Raw genomic sequence first — 14,316 nt, 5'->3', positions numbered from 1 at the left:
GAGCAGAGAATAAAAAGGTCACATAACGCTGTAAAAATAAATGCATCATAACAATATTGCTTACCACTCATTGAGTATTATTTGTGTACCTTGCTTCACTAAGTGCTATTTTACTTAAACCTCACAACAAGCCTGTGAGTTAGGTATAGAATAAGCAAGGGTTCTTTTAGCCATAAGTGATAGGAAATCCACCTCAAACTGGCTTACAACATAAAGAACTTTTTATTGGATATGTAAATTTAAAGTGCAGATTGAGTTCTACCTTCAAGTGATACTTGATCCAGCAGCTCCAAAAGATATTTCCAAAGACCAAGACTCTCTTCCTCTTCTCTCTGCCTTCTTATTAGCTTTCTCTTCAGGCTTCATGGAGTCAGTTCGGATGTCCCAGGTTTCCCATGGTGGCAAAATGGCTGCAGCTGTTCCAGACCTCACATCCTTATAGAGAAAGAGAGAATAAATCCTGAAATTCACTCTCATTGGTCACAGATGGGTCATGTGTCCATTCCTAAACAGATCACCGTGGTGGGGAAGGGGAGGTGAGTAAGAAAGGTTGATTATATTAAGTCTTTGGGGTAGGGGCTGGGGAGGTAGTCCATACCCAGTAACTAGACGTCGGTCCAATCCCAAGCAAAGCTGCAGGCTAAGAAACGGGGAGAGGTAGCATCCCAAGGGAAAAAAGGGAAAGGGCTAATTACAAAAGGGAACTGGATGCTGGGGACACATCCAGTAAATGCCCACTATAGTGTACTCATTCATTCATTCATTATTTAGAAATTGTCAAACACTATTTAGGAGCTGAGGACACATCAGGAAATAAAAAGCGAAAATCTCTACGGTAGATTCTGTTGATGCCCCCACTGCATGTCCCCTTGACACACCTGCAACTGTGTTGGACAGTTGCTATGCACAGGAACCGTGTCTACCTCTCTGCTTCTTCGCCAGAAGGCTTTCTCTGCAGTGGGCAAGCTTGCTCAGCCCATGCACAAGTCAGTCTGGATGTACCAGAGGTTTAAGCCTCCCTACATTCAACAATGGGCAGGAGTTGGAGACAATACTCCAGTTTTTCTATCTCTAGGTAGGAAATGTATGAGAATTTCAGTTCAACAGGGCTTCTCAGAGGATCTCCAAAGAATTGTTCACAGCACTAATAAGCTTACTAATGCCTCCTTTATTGATTTTACTTTCTTCTGTGGTTTTTCCCCCAGTTCCCTTTCTTATACCCTTCAGGATCATGTCCCAAATGAACAGCCAACACCGTATCCCCTGTCTCAAGGGTCAGGTTTCAGTGGTCAGCTTTCAGATGGTCTCAAACTCAGACTATCGCTGCCTCCTTGGGCTTACATTCTGGTGGCAGGAGGAGATGAATAATAAAATAAATGAGCAAACTATGCGATGTTATATTAAGATAGGTATTGTAGAGGAATATAAAGTAGAGAAGGGGATAGAGTGATGGGGTGGGTATGGGTGCAATCTTAAGGCCTTGAGGAAAACATTAGAGGTAAGTCAAGACCTAAAGAAGATGTAAGGTTAAGCTGTGTTAACAGTCAGGTTAGGCTGTATTATGCTAAGATAACAAGCAACTCCCAGACAATAATGGCTTAAATGACAGAGGTATATTTCTCACTGAAACCACATGTTCATTGCAGGTCGGCTGGAACATTGCTCCACATGCATTCATTTAGTAACCACCTGAAGAAACATAGCTAGTTATCATGGGAGACAGAAAAAAAGAATTCTAGAAGGTCTCACTTCATCAAATAAAAGTTCAGCCCTAAAGTTATACATATTATAAGTTCTCAAAACTCATTGTCTAAAACTGGTCATGTGGCCAGGCACAGTGGCTCATGCCTATAATCTCAGCACTTTGGGAGGCTGAGGTGGGCGGATCACCTGAGGTAAGGAGTTCGAGACAAGCCTGGCCAACATGGTGAAACCCCATCTCTACTAAAAATGCAAAAATTAGCCAGGTGTGCTGGTACACGTCTATAATACCAGCTACTTGGGAGGCTGAGGCACAAGAATTGCTTGAACCCAGGAGGCAGAGGTTGCAGTGAGCTGAGATCGTGCCACTGTACTCCAGCCTAGGCGACAAAGTGAGATTCTGTCTCAAAAAAAAAAAGTAAAAAATAAAATAAAACCCACCAATCACAAGTGAAGGAGGTACAACTTACCAAGTGTCTGGTTAACAGAGAGCTGAAAATAATCTGTGGACAGACCTACTAACACCACAGTCCACCCTTCTGGATCACCAAATATTCTGACAAAATATACACACCATTTCCCTAAGTGGAGAAAAACAATTATATCAAATTCAAGGTCCATGAAGGATACTTTGTCTCCACATCAGTTTCGATCATGATTTATCTTGATCCAGAGACCTATAAACTAAAAAGACAAGTTGTCTGAACCCAACATGCAAGACATGATATCTGGGTTTCAAAAAACAAACAAACAAACAAACAAACATGACAAGCCATACTAAAATGCAAAAACGCAGTTTGAGGAAATAGAATAAGCATCAGAACCAGACAAACATCGCATACTCTCACTCATATGTGGGAGCTTAAAAAGTGTATTTCATGAAGATAGAGAGTAGATTGGTAGTTATCAGAGGCTGGGAAGGAGAGAGGGGGAATAGGGAGAGGTTGATTAATAGGTACAAATATACACTTTGATAAAAGAAATAAGACCCAACGTTTAATAGATAATTACGGTGACTATAGTTTACAATAATCTATTGTATATTTCAAAATAGCTAGAAAAGGCCAGGTGTGGTGGCTCATGCCTGTAATCCCAACATTTTGGGAGGACAAGGCAGAAGGATTGCTTGAGCCTGGGAGTTTGAGACCAGCCTGGGAAACATAGTGAAACTCTGTCTCTACAAAAAAAAAAAAAAAAAAAAAAAAAAAAAAAAAATTGTAAAAAGTAGCCAGGCATGGTGGTATGCACCTGTAGTCTCAGCTACTCAGGAGGCTAGGTGGGAGGATCACTTGAACCTGGGAGTTTGAGACTGCAGTGAGATATGTTACACCATTGCACTCTAACCTGGGTGACAGAGACACCATCTATAAAAAAATGTTTAATTTTTTTAAAAAATTGCTAGAGAGAATAAATGTTTCTAGCATAAAGACAATATTTAAGATGACAAATGTCTTAATTAGACTGATTTGATCATTACAAATTATATGAATGTATTAAATTATCACATATATCCCCATATACATAAATGTACATTTATGTATATTTTTAAAAATCTTTTTCTAAAAAGTGAAGGACAAGGGGTGCCCTGCATGCCGGCAGGGCACCCACCACTGAAGCCTGGGATACACCATCTGCCTACTCACCCACTCCCTCCACAGTACATGCCAGGTGCCCTGAGCCAACTACCCTCCTCCCCTCAAGATGTAGCACAATATTGGGCTAACCTGCTTGTGTTCATGGCCACACTGTTGATCATCCTGCTGCTGATGGTATGTGATGAGTGGGGCATCCATCGTATTTTGTATGGCATCTTTTTAAAATCTAAATTCAAGTTTCTGCAAGAACTGATGGGAGAAACAGAACCCCAAGAGGGAGATCAAGAGCCTTCGGGGTCTGAAACTGAAGAAGACACTTCATTCTCTCCACATCTGAATGATCAGATTCATTCACCAAAGGAGGGCACCTGGTGATGAAGGCCACTGACCCCAGACATAGTCTGTTATTGGTGAATGATGAAAGAAAATTGCTAGCCTCTGTCTTTAGTGACTTGGCTTTGAAATTTACTAAATGACTGAAGAACATTTGTACTTGGATTTTAAGTCCAAAAAAAGAAAAAAGAAAGACAAATAAAGACTCAAAGTCTTTCTAAAACAAAAATTGAGAGAGTTTGTTACCAGTAGACCTACCTTGCAAGAAATTTTAAAAGAAGCTCTTCTGACAGAAGAAAATAATATAGGTCAGAAATTCAGATCTTCATAAAGAAAGGAAGGGCATTAGAGAAGGAATAAGTGAAGGTAAAATACAAAGTTTTCTTTTTCTTTTTCTTTTTTTTTAGACAGAGTCTCGCTCTGTTGCCCAGGCTGCAGTACAGTGGTGCAATCTTGGCTCACTGCAACCTCTGCCTCCCAGGTTCAAGTGATTCTTCTGCCTCAGCCTCCCAAGTAGCTGGGACTACAGGTGCACGCCACCACGCCTGGCTAATTTTTTTATTTTTAGTAGAGACGGGGTTTCACCATATTGGCCAGGCTGGTCTCGAACTCCTGACCTCGTGATCCACCCGCCTCAGCCTCCCAAAGTGCTGGGATTACAGGTGTGAGCCACTGCGCCTGGCCTATTTTTCTTATTCTGAATTGATCTGACAGATAACAGTTTGTTCAAAATAATAATAGCAAGGAGGTGGAGCAAGATGGCCAAATAGAAGCCTCCACCAATTGTCCTCAACGCAAGAATATAAAATTGAACAACTATCCACATACAAAAAAAAATGCACCTCCATAAGAACCAAAAACCAGATGGGTGATTACAGTACCTGGTTTTAACTTCATATCACTGAAAGAGACACTGAAGACAGTAGAAAAGACAGTCTTGAGTTGCCTATGCCATTCATCCCCCATTCTCAGCTCCAGCCACGAGGTACGGAGAGATAATCTGTGCACTTGAGGCACGAACAGCACAGTGATTGTGGGACTTTGCATTGGGAATCAGTGCTTGCCTGTCACAGCAGAAAACAACACCAGGCAGAACTCAGGCAGCGACCACAGAGGGAGCATTTAGACCAGCCCCAGCCAGAGGGGAATCACCCATCCCAGCAGTCAGAACTTGGGTTCTGGCAAGTCTTGCCACCATGGGCTAAAGTGCTCTGTGATTCTAAATAAACTTGAGAGGCAGCCTACACCACAAGGCCTGCAATTTCTAGGCACGTCCCGGTGCTGTCTTGGACTTGGAGGCAGAGCAGTTGGGGGCCACATGACGTAGTAAAACACTAGCTAAGGGTGTCCAAGGGAGTGCTTATGCCAACCCTCCCTCAACCACAGGTAGTATAGCTGGCAGCTCTGGGAAAGACTCCTTCCTTCTGCTTTAGGAGCAGAGAGAGAAGAATAAAGAGGACTTTGCCTTGCAGTGTGGATGCCAGCGTAGCCACAGTAGGATAGGGCACAGGCAGAGTTCCCATTCCCTGAGGCTCCCATTCCAGGCCCTAGCTCCTGGATAATATTCCTAGATACTCCCTGGACCAGAAGGAAACCCACTGCCTTGAAGGGAAGGACCCAGTCCTGGCATCTCTCATCACCTGCTGAATAAAAAGCCCTTGGGGTCTGAAAAATCAGCAGTGGCAGCCAGGCAGTACTCACCATGGGCCTTAGGTGAGACTCAGAGATGTGCTGGCTTCAGGTATAACCCAGCACATTTGAAACTATAGCGGCTATGGGGAGAGATTCCTTCTGCTTGAGAAAAGGAGAGGTAAGAATAAAGGGGACTTTGTTTGCAGCTTATGTACCAGCTTGGCCACAGTTTGGTAGAGCACCAGGTAGGCTCATAGGGTTCCTGATTCCAGGCCTTGGCTTTTGGATGATATTTCTGGACCTGCTCTGGGCCAGAGGGGAGCCCACTGCCCTGAAGGGAGAGTCCTAGGTCTAGAAGCATTCACTACAAGCTGATTGAAAAGCCTTTGGGTCTTGAGTGAATATCAGGGGTAGCCAGGCAGTACTCACCTGGGACAATGGTGGCCATGAGAAGAGACTCCTCTACTTGTAGAAAGGTGAGGGAAGAGTGGGATGTCATCTTGTAGCTTGGGTGCAAGCTCAGCCACAGTAACATAGAACTCCAGGCCCTGGCTCCCAGGCGACATCTCTGGATCCACCTGGGAACAGGGGGAATGTGCTGACCTGCAGAGAAGAATGCAAGCCTGGCTGGCTTTGCCACCTGCTAATAGTAGAGCCCTTAGGGCCTTGCACAAACATAGGTGGCAGCCAGGCAGAGGTTACTGAGGGCCTTGATTGAGACCCAGTGCTGAGCTGGCTTCAGGCCTGACCAGCATAGTCCCAGTAGTTGTAATCATAGGGGTGCATATGTCACCCCACCCCCAGCTCCAGGCAGCTCAGCAGAGAGAGACTCCATTTGTTTGGGAGAAAGTAATGGAAGAGAACAAGAGTCTCTGCCTGGTAATCCAGTGAATCTTTCCAGATCTTATCTAAGAACACCAAGGCAGTACCTCTACAAGTCTGCAAAAGCCACAGCATTACTGGGCTTGGGGTGCCCCCTCATACAGATATGGCTGCTATGACCAAAAATTTAGATCACAATGCCCAAGTCCCTCTGAATACCTGGAAAGTCTTCTGAAGAAGGATGAGTACAAACAAGCCTAGATTTCGAAGACTACAATAAATACCCAACTCTTCAATGCCCAGATACCAACAAACTCCACAAGCATCAAGACCATCCAAGAAAACATTACTTCGCCAATTGAGCTAAATAAGGCACCAGTGACCAATCAAGAAGAGACAGAAATATGTGACCTTTCAGACAGAGAATTTAGAATTTTTGAGTAAACTCAATGAAATTCAAAATAACACAGGAAAGGAATTCAAAATCCTATCAGATAAAGTTAACAAAGAAATTGAAATAATTAAAAAGAATCAAGCAGAAATTCTAGAGTTAAAAAGGGCAAGGAACATACTGAAGAATAATATATCAGAGTCTCTCTTTCTTTTTTTTTTTTTTTGAGATGGGGTCTCATTCTGTCATCCAGGTTGGAATGCAGTGGTGCAATCTTGGCTCACTGCAACCTTTACCTCCTGGGATCAAGTGACCCTCCCACTTCAGCCTCATGAATAGTTGGGACCACAGGCACACACCACTATGCTTGGTTAATTTTTTGTATTTTTGGTAGAGACAGGATTTCACCATGTTGCCCAGGCTGGTCTTGAACTCATAAATTCAAGTGATCTACCTGCCTTGGCTTCCCAAAGTGTTGGGATTACAGATATGAGCCACAGTACCCAGCCTATCAGAGTCTCTTAACAGCAGAATTGATCAAGCAGAAGAAAGAATTAATGAGCTTGAAGACAGGCTATTTAAAAATGCACAGTTACAGCAGACAAAGTAAAAAATAATAAAAAAGAATGAAGCATGCTTAGAAGATCTAGAAAATAGCCTCCAAAAGGCAAATCTAAGATTTATTGGCCTTAAAGAGGCAGTAGAGAGGGAGAGATAGGGATAGAAAGTTTATTCAAGGGGATAATAACAGAGAACTTCCCAAACCTAGAGAAAGATACCAATATTCAAGTACAAGAATGTTACAGAACACCAAGCAGATTTAATCCAAATAAGACTACCTCAAGACATTTAATAATCAAACTCCAAAAGGTCAAGGAGAAAGAAAGGATTCTAAAAGCAGCAATAAATAAAAAAGAAATAACATACAATGGAGGCTGGGCACTGTGGCTCATGCCTGTAATCCCAGCACTTTGGGAGGCTGAGGCAGGTGGATCACTTGAGGTCAGGAGTTCTAGACCAGCCTGGCCAACATAGTGAAACCCCATCTCCACTAAAAACACAAAAATTAGCTGGCAGTGGTGGTGGGCACCCGTAATCCCAGCTACTCGGGAGGCTGAGACAGGAGAATCGCTTGAACCCTAGGGGCGGAGGTTGCTGTGAGCCGAGATCATGCCACCTCACTCCAGCCTGGGCGACACAGTGAAACTCCATCTCAAAAAAAAACAAGGCTAGGCGCAGTGGCTCACACCTGTAATCCCAGCACTTCGGGAGGCTGAGGCGGGTGGATCACAAAGTCAGGAGATCGAGACCATCCTGGCTAACACTAACCATCTCTACTAAAAATACAAAAAATTAGCCGGGCGTGGTGGCGGGCGACTGTAGTCCCAGCTACTCAGGAGGCTGAGGCAGGAGAATGGCGTGAACCCAGGAGGCGAAGCTTGCAGTGAGCCAAGATTGCACCACCGCACTCCAGCCTGGGCGACAGAGCAAGACTCCGTCTCAAAAAAAAAAAAAAAAAAAAAAACAAAAAACCATACAATGGAGCTGGAGCTCCAATATGTCTGGCAGCAGACTTCTCAGTGGAAATCTTACAGGCCAGAAGAGAGTGACATTACATATTTAAAGTGTGGATGGAAAAAACTTTTCTCCCAAAATAGTGTATCCAATGAAAGTATCCTTCAAACATAAAGGAGAAATAATTTCCCAGACAAACAAAAACTGAGGGATTTCATCAACACCAGACCTGTTCTACAAGAAATGCTAAAGGGAGTTCTTCAATCTGAAAGAAAAGAATGTTAATAAGCAATAAGAAATCAGCTGAAGGTACAAAACTCACTGAGAGTAGTAACTACATAGAAAAGCACAGAATAGGCCGGGTGTGGTGGCTCACACCTGTAATCCTAGCACTTTGGGAGGCCAAGGCAGGTGAATCACTTGAGGTCAGGAGTTTGAGACCAACCTGGCCAACATGGCAAAACCTCAACTCTACTAAAAATATAAAATTAGCCAGATGTGGTGGCATGTGCCTGTAGTCCCAGCTACTTGGGAGGCTGAGGCAGGAGAATTGCTTGAATCTGGGAGATGGAAGTTGCAGTGAGCCAAGATCATGCCACTACACTCCAGCCTGGGCAACAGAGCAAGACTCCATCTCAAAAAACAGAAAAGAAAAGAATATTATAACACTGTAATTGTGATGGGTAAACTACTTATATCTTGAGTAGAAAGACTAAACAATGAGCCAATCAAAAATAATAATTACAATGACTTTTCAAGACCTAGACAGCACAATAAGATATAAATAGAAACAACAAAAATTTAAAAAGTAGGGGGATGAAGATAAAACTGCTGAGTTTTTATTAGTTTTCTCTTTGCTTGTTTGTTAGTTTGTTTCCTTGTTTATGAAATCAGTGTTAAGTTGTCATCAGGTTAAAATAATAGGTTATAAGATATTATTTGCAAGCCTCATGGTATCAAATCAAAAAACATACCACATATACAAAAGCAAGAAATTAAACATATCACCAGAGAAAGTCACCTTCACTTAAAGGAAGACAGAATCAAGGAAAGAAGGAAAAGAAGACCACAAAACAACCAGAAAACAAGTAACAAAATGGCAGGAGTAAGTCCTTACCTACCAATAATCACATTGAATGTAAATGGGCTAAACTCTCCAATCAAAAGAGAGAGTGGCTGAATGAATTTAAAAAAAAGAAAAAAACAAGATCTATTGCTTACAAGAAACACATTTCACCTATAAAGACTCACATACACTGAAAATAAAGGGATGGAAAAAGATACTCCACACCAATGGAAACAAAAAGACAGCAGGAGTAGCTACACTTATATCAGACAACATAGATTTCAAGAGAAAAACCGGCCAGGCACAGTGGATCATGACTGTGATCCCAAGCACTTTGGGTGGCCAAGGTGGGTGGATCACCTGAGGTCAGGAGTTTGAGACCAGCCTCGCCAGCATGGCAAAACCCCATCTCTACTAAAAATACAAAAATTAGCCAGGCATGATGGCACATTCCTGTAGTCACAGCTACTTGGGAGGCTGAGGCAGGAGAATCACTTGAACCCAGGAGGCAGAGGTTGCAGTGAGCCAAGAGGGCACCACTGCACTCCAGTCTGGGTGACAGAGCAAGACCTCATCTAAAAAAAAAAAAAAAAAAGATTTCAAGACAAAAGCTATAAAAAGAGACAAGGAAGGTTATTATATAATAATAAAAGGGTCAATTCAGCAAGAGGATATAACAATTGTAAACATATATGAACCCAACACTGGAGCGCCCAGATATATACAGCAAATATTAAAGCTAAAGAGAGAGATACACCTCAATACAAAAATAGCTGGAGACTTCAACACCCCACTTTCAGCACTGTACAGATCATCAGACAGAAAATCACCAAGGAAACACTGGACTTCATCTGCACTATAGACCAAATGGACCTAATGCATATTTACAGAACATTTCCTCCAATGGGTGCAGAATGCTCATTCTTCTCCTCAGTACATAAATTATTCTCAAGGATAGACCATATACTAGACCACAAAACAAGCCTTTAAAATTAAAAAAAAAAAAAGAATCTTCCCAGACCACAATGGAATAAAACTAGAAATAATAACAAGAGTTATTTTGGAAACTATACAAACACATGAAAATTAAACAATATTCTCTTGAATGACCAGTGGATCAATGAAGAAATTAAGAAGAAAATTTAAAAAGTCTCCCAGCCAGGGAAAGCCAGGGATCCAATGGCTTCCCTACTGAAGTTTATCAAATATTTAAAGAAAACTAATACCAATTCTACTCAAACCATTCTGAAAAATAGAGAAGGAGGGAATACTTACAAACTCATTCTATGAAGCCAGTATTACCCTGATACCAAACCAGAAAAAGACACATCAAAAAAAGAAAACTACAAGCTAATATCCCCGATGAACAAGGATGCAAAAATCTTCAACAAAATACTAGCAAACTGAATTCAACAACACATTAAATTCATCATTGATCATTCATCATGACCAAATAGGCAAGGATGGTACAAGATATGCAAATAAATTAACGCAATACATTATATCAACAGAATAAAGGAAACCCCATATGATTGTTTCAATTGATGCTGAAAAAGCACTTTATAAAAGTCAATATTCCTTCATGATAAAACCTCTCAAAAAACTGGGCATAGAAGGAACATACCTCAACAAATAAAAGCTATATATGACAGATCCACAGCTAGTATCATACCAAATGTGGAAAAATGGAAAGCCTTTCCTCTAAGATCTGGAACACAACAAGAATGTCCACTTTCACCACTGTTATTCAACATAGTTCTGGAAATACTAGCTAGAGCAATCAGACAAGAGAAAGAAAGGGCATCCAAATTGGAAAGGAAGGCCGGTCATGGTGGCTAACACCTGTAATCCCAGCACTTTGGGAGGCTGAGGCAGGCAGATCACTTGAGGTCAGGAGTTTGAGACCAGCCTGGCCAACATGGTGAAAACCCATCTCTACTAAAATACAAAAATTAGCTGGGCGTGGTGGTGGAAGCCTGAAATACCAGCTACTCGGGTGGCTGAGGCTGGAGAATTGCTTGAATGCAGTGAGCCAAGATCATGCCACTGCACTCCAGCCTGGGTGACAGAGCAAGACTCTGTCTCAAAAAAAAGAGGAAAGGAAGAAGTCAAATTATCATTGTTCATAGATGGTATGATCTTATATTTGGAAAAACATAAAGAATCCACCAAAAAACTATTAGAACTGATAAATTCAGTAAAGTTGCAAGATACAAAATCAACATACAAAAATCAGTAGCATTTCTATATGCCAACAGCAGATAATCTGAAAAAGAAATCAAGAAAGTAATCTCACTTATAATAGCTACAAATAAAATTAAATACCTAGGAATTAACTTAACCAAAGAAGTGAATGACCTCTACAATGAAAACTATAAAACACTGATGAAAGAAATTGAGGAAGACACCAAAAAATGGAAAGATATTTCACGTTCATGAACTAAAAGAATCAATATTGTGAAAATGTTCATATTGCCCAAAGCAGTCTGTAGATTCAACGTAATCCCTATCAAAATACCAATGACATTTTTCACAGAGATAGAAAAAACAGGCTGGGCAAGGTGGCTCATGCCTATAATCCCAGTACTTTAGGAAGCCAAGGTAGGTGGACTGTCTGAGCCCAAGAGTTTCAGACCAGCCAGGGAAAGATGGTGAGACCATATCTATACAAAATTTTTTTTTAAATTAAAATTAGAAAAAAAATGCTAAAATTATATGTAACCACAAAAGATCCACAATAGCCAAGCTATATTGAGCAAAAAGGACAAAACTGAAGAATCACATTACTTGACTTCAAATTATACTACACAGTATATAGTACAGCATGGTACTGGCATAAAAACAGACACATAGACCAATGGAACCAACAGGCAGGATGAGATCGCCAAGGAGACATACATGAAGGAGGAAAGGCCTGGAGCCTGAATCTTAGGGCCCTCCAATATTCAGTGGTCAGGGAAATGAGGATGAACCAGCCAGCAACAAATCTACATCTGCAGTGAACTCATTTTTTACAAAAGTGCCAAGAACATACATTGGGGAAAAAAAGTCTCTTCAATAAATAGTGCTGGGAAAACTGGATATCTGTATGCTGAAGAATAAAACTAGACCCCTATCTCTCACCATATACAAAAATAAAATTAAAATAGATTGAAGACTTAAATCTAAGACCTCAGGCTGGGCATGATGTCTCATGCCTGTAATTCCAGTACTTTGGGAGGCCAAGGCAGGCAGATCATTTGAGGTCAGGAGTTTGAGACCAGCTTGGGAAACATGGTGAAACCCTGTCTCTACTAAAAATACAAAAACTAGCTGGGCGTGGTGGCAAGCATCCGTAATCCCAGCTACTTGGAAAGCTGAGGCAGCAGAATCGCTTGAACCTGGGAGGCAGAGGTTGCAATGAGCCAAGATCGTGCCACTGCACTCCATCCTGGGTGACAGAATGAGAGACCATCTCAAAAATAAAATAAAATAATATATATATATATACATATATGTGTGTGTGTGTGTGTGTGTGTGTGTATGTGTGTATCCTCAAACTATGAAAGTGTAGAAAGGAAACACTGGGGAAACTCTCCAAGACATTAGGCTGGACAAAGATTTCTTAAGTAATACTCCACAAGCACAGGCAAGCAAAGTAAAAAATGGACAAATGGGATCACATCAAGTTAAAAAGCATCTGCAGAATGAAGCAAACAGTCAACAAAGTGAAAAGACAACCCACAGAATAGGAGAAAATATATACAAACTATCCATTTGACAAGGGATTAATAACCAGAATATATGAGGAGCTCAAACAACTTTATAGGAAAAAATCTAATAATCCAATTAAAAATGGCCAAAAGATCTGAACAGACATTTCTCAAAGGAAGACATACAAATAGCAAATAGGTATATGAAAAGGTGCTCAGTATCACTGATCATTAGAGAAATGCAAATCAAAATTATAATAAGATATCATCTCATCACAGCTAAAATGGCTTTTATGCAAAAGATAGGCAATCATGAATGCTGGTGAGCATGTGAAGAAAAGGGAACCATCACACACTGATGATGGGAATGTAAATTAGTACAACCACTATGGAGAACTGTTTGGAGGTTCCCCAAAAAACTAAAAATAGAACTATCATGTAATCCAGCAATCCCCCTGCTAGGTATATACCCAAAATACGAAGAAATCAGTGTATCAAAGAGATATTTGCATTCCCATTTATTGCAGCACTATTCACAATAGCTGAGATTTGGAAGCAACCTAAGTGTCCATCAACAGACAAATGGATAAGGAAGATGTGGTACTTATACATAATGGAGTACTATTTGGCCATAACAAAAGAAGGAGACCCTGTCATTTGTAACAACATGGATAGAACTGGAGGTCATTATGTTAAGTAGGCCAGGCACAGAAAGACAAACTTCACATGGTCTCACTTATTTGTGGGAGCTAAAAATTAAAACAATCCAATTCATAGAGATAGAAAGTAGAATGACGGTTACCAGAGGCTGGGAAGGATAGTGGGAGAGATAGGAGAGGGGATGGTTAATGGGTACAAAATATAATTAAATAGAAAGAATATGCTACTATCTGATAGCAAAACAGGGTGACTACAGTCAACAATAATGTATTGTACATTTTTAAATAACTAAAAGAATGTAATTGGATTGTTTGTAACACAAAGAATAAATGCTTGAGGTGATGGATACATTTACCCTTATGTGATTATTACACATGGTATGCCTGTATCAAAATATCTCATGTACCCTATAAATATATATACCTACTATGTACCCACAAAATTGAAAATTTTTTAAAAAGCTGGAGTAGTTATATTAATTTCAGACATAGCAGACTTCAAAGCAATGAAAATTATCAAGAATAAAGAGGACCGTTACATAATAATAAGGGGGTCAATCCTCTAAGCAGCCATAACAGTTCTTAACGTGCATACAACTAACAACAGAGCATCAAAATACACCTGGCAGAAACTGATAGAACTGCAAGGAAAAATAGATGAATCCACTATTATAGTTGGAGACTTCAATACCCCTCTATTACACATTGACAGATACAGCAGATAGAAAAATCAATAAAGATATAGTTGAACTCAGCAGAGCCAAGAGGCCAATTCCAAAAGGGAAAAATAAAAACAGAACAGGCACTACTCTAGCAATTTGGAAATCCTGATGAGCAGCTATTGCAAGGCTTTCCCACCCTAGAGATGGGAACTGTTTCATGATTAGGTCCAGATCTGCTCCCTGGGTGG

The 14,316-nt window shown here is 40.9% G+C and overlaps 1 protein-coding gene across 2 annotated transcripts; it reads right to left on the bottom strand.

Moving 5' to 3' along the window:
* Positions 1-203: 203 nt before the first annotated feature.
* Positions 204-5,857, bottom strand: APRG1 (APRG1 tumor suppressor candidate). Of its 2 annotated transcripts, none has more exons than XM_019024165.4 (2): positions 5,691-5,857; positions 204-435 (listed from the first exon to the last, which is right to left on the bottom strand). In XM_019024165.4, the coding sequence occupies exons 1-2, from the start codon at positions 5,794-5,796 to the stop codon at positions 371-373; spliced, it is 171 nt and encodes a 56-aa protein (XP_018879710.2). In that variant the 5' UTR covers positions 5,797-5,857; the 3' UTR covers positions 204-370. The 2 variants fall into 2 exon arrangements, 1 of the variants encoding a protein (XP_018879710.2); XR_008678015.2 differs by lacking the exon at positions 204-435 and adding an exon at positions 4,517-4,693.
* Positions 5,858-14,316: the final 8,459 nt, after the last annotated feature.

The sequence above is a fragment of the Gorilla gorilla genome, chromosome 2 (assembly GCF_029281585.2).
Source record: "Gorilla gorilla gorilla isolate KB3781 chromosome 2, NHGRI_mGorGor1-v2.1_pri, whole genome shotgun sequence".
Lineage (NCBI taxonomy): Eukaryota > Metazoa > Chordata > Mammalia > Primates > Hominidae > Gorilla > Gorilla gorilla.
The sequence above is the reverse complement of the archived record's forward strand: the minus strand, read 5'-3'. Positions and strand labels throughout refer to the sequence as shown.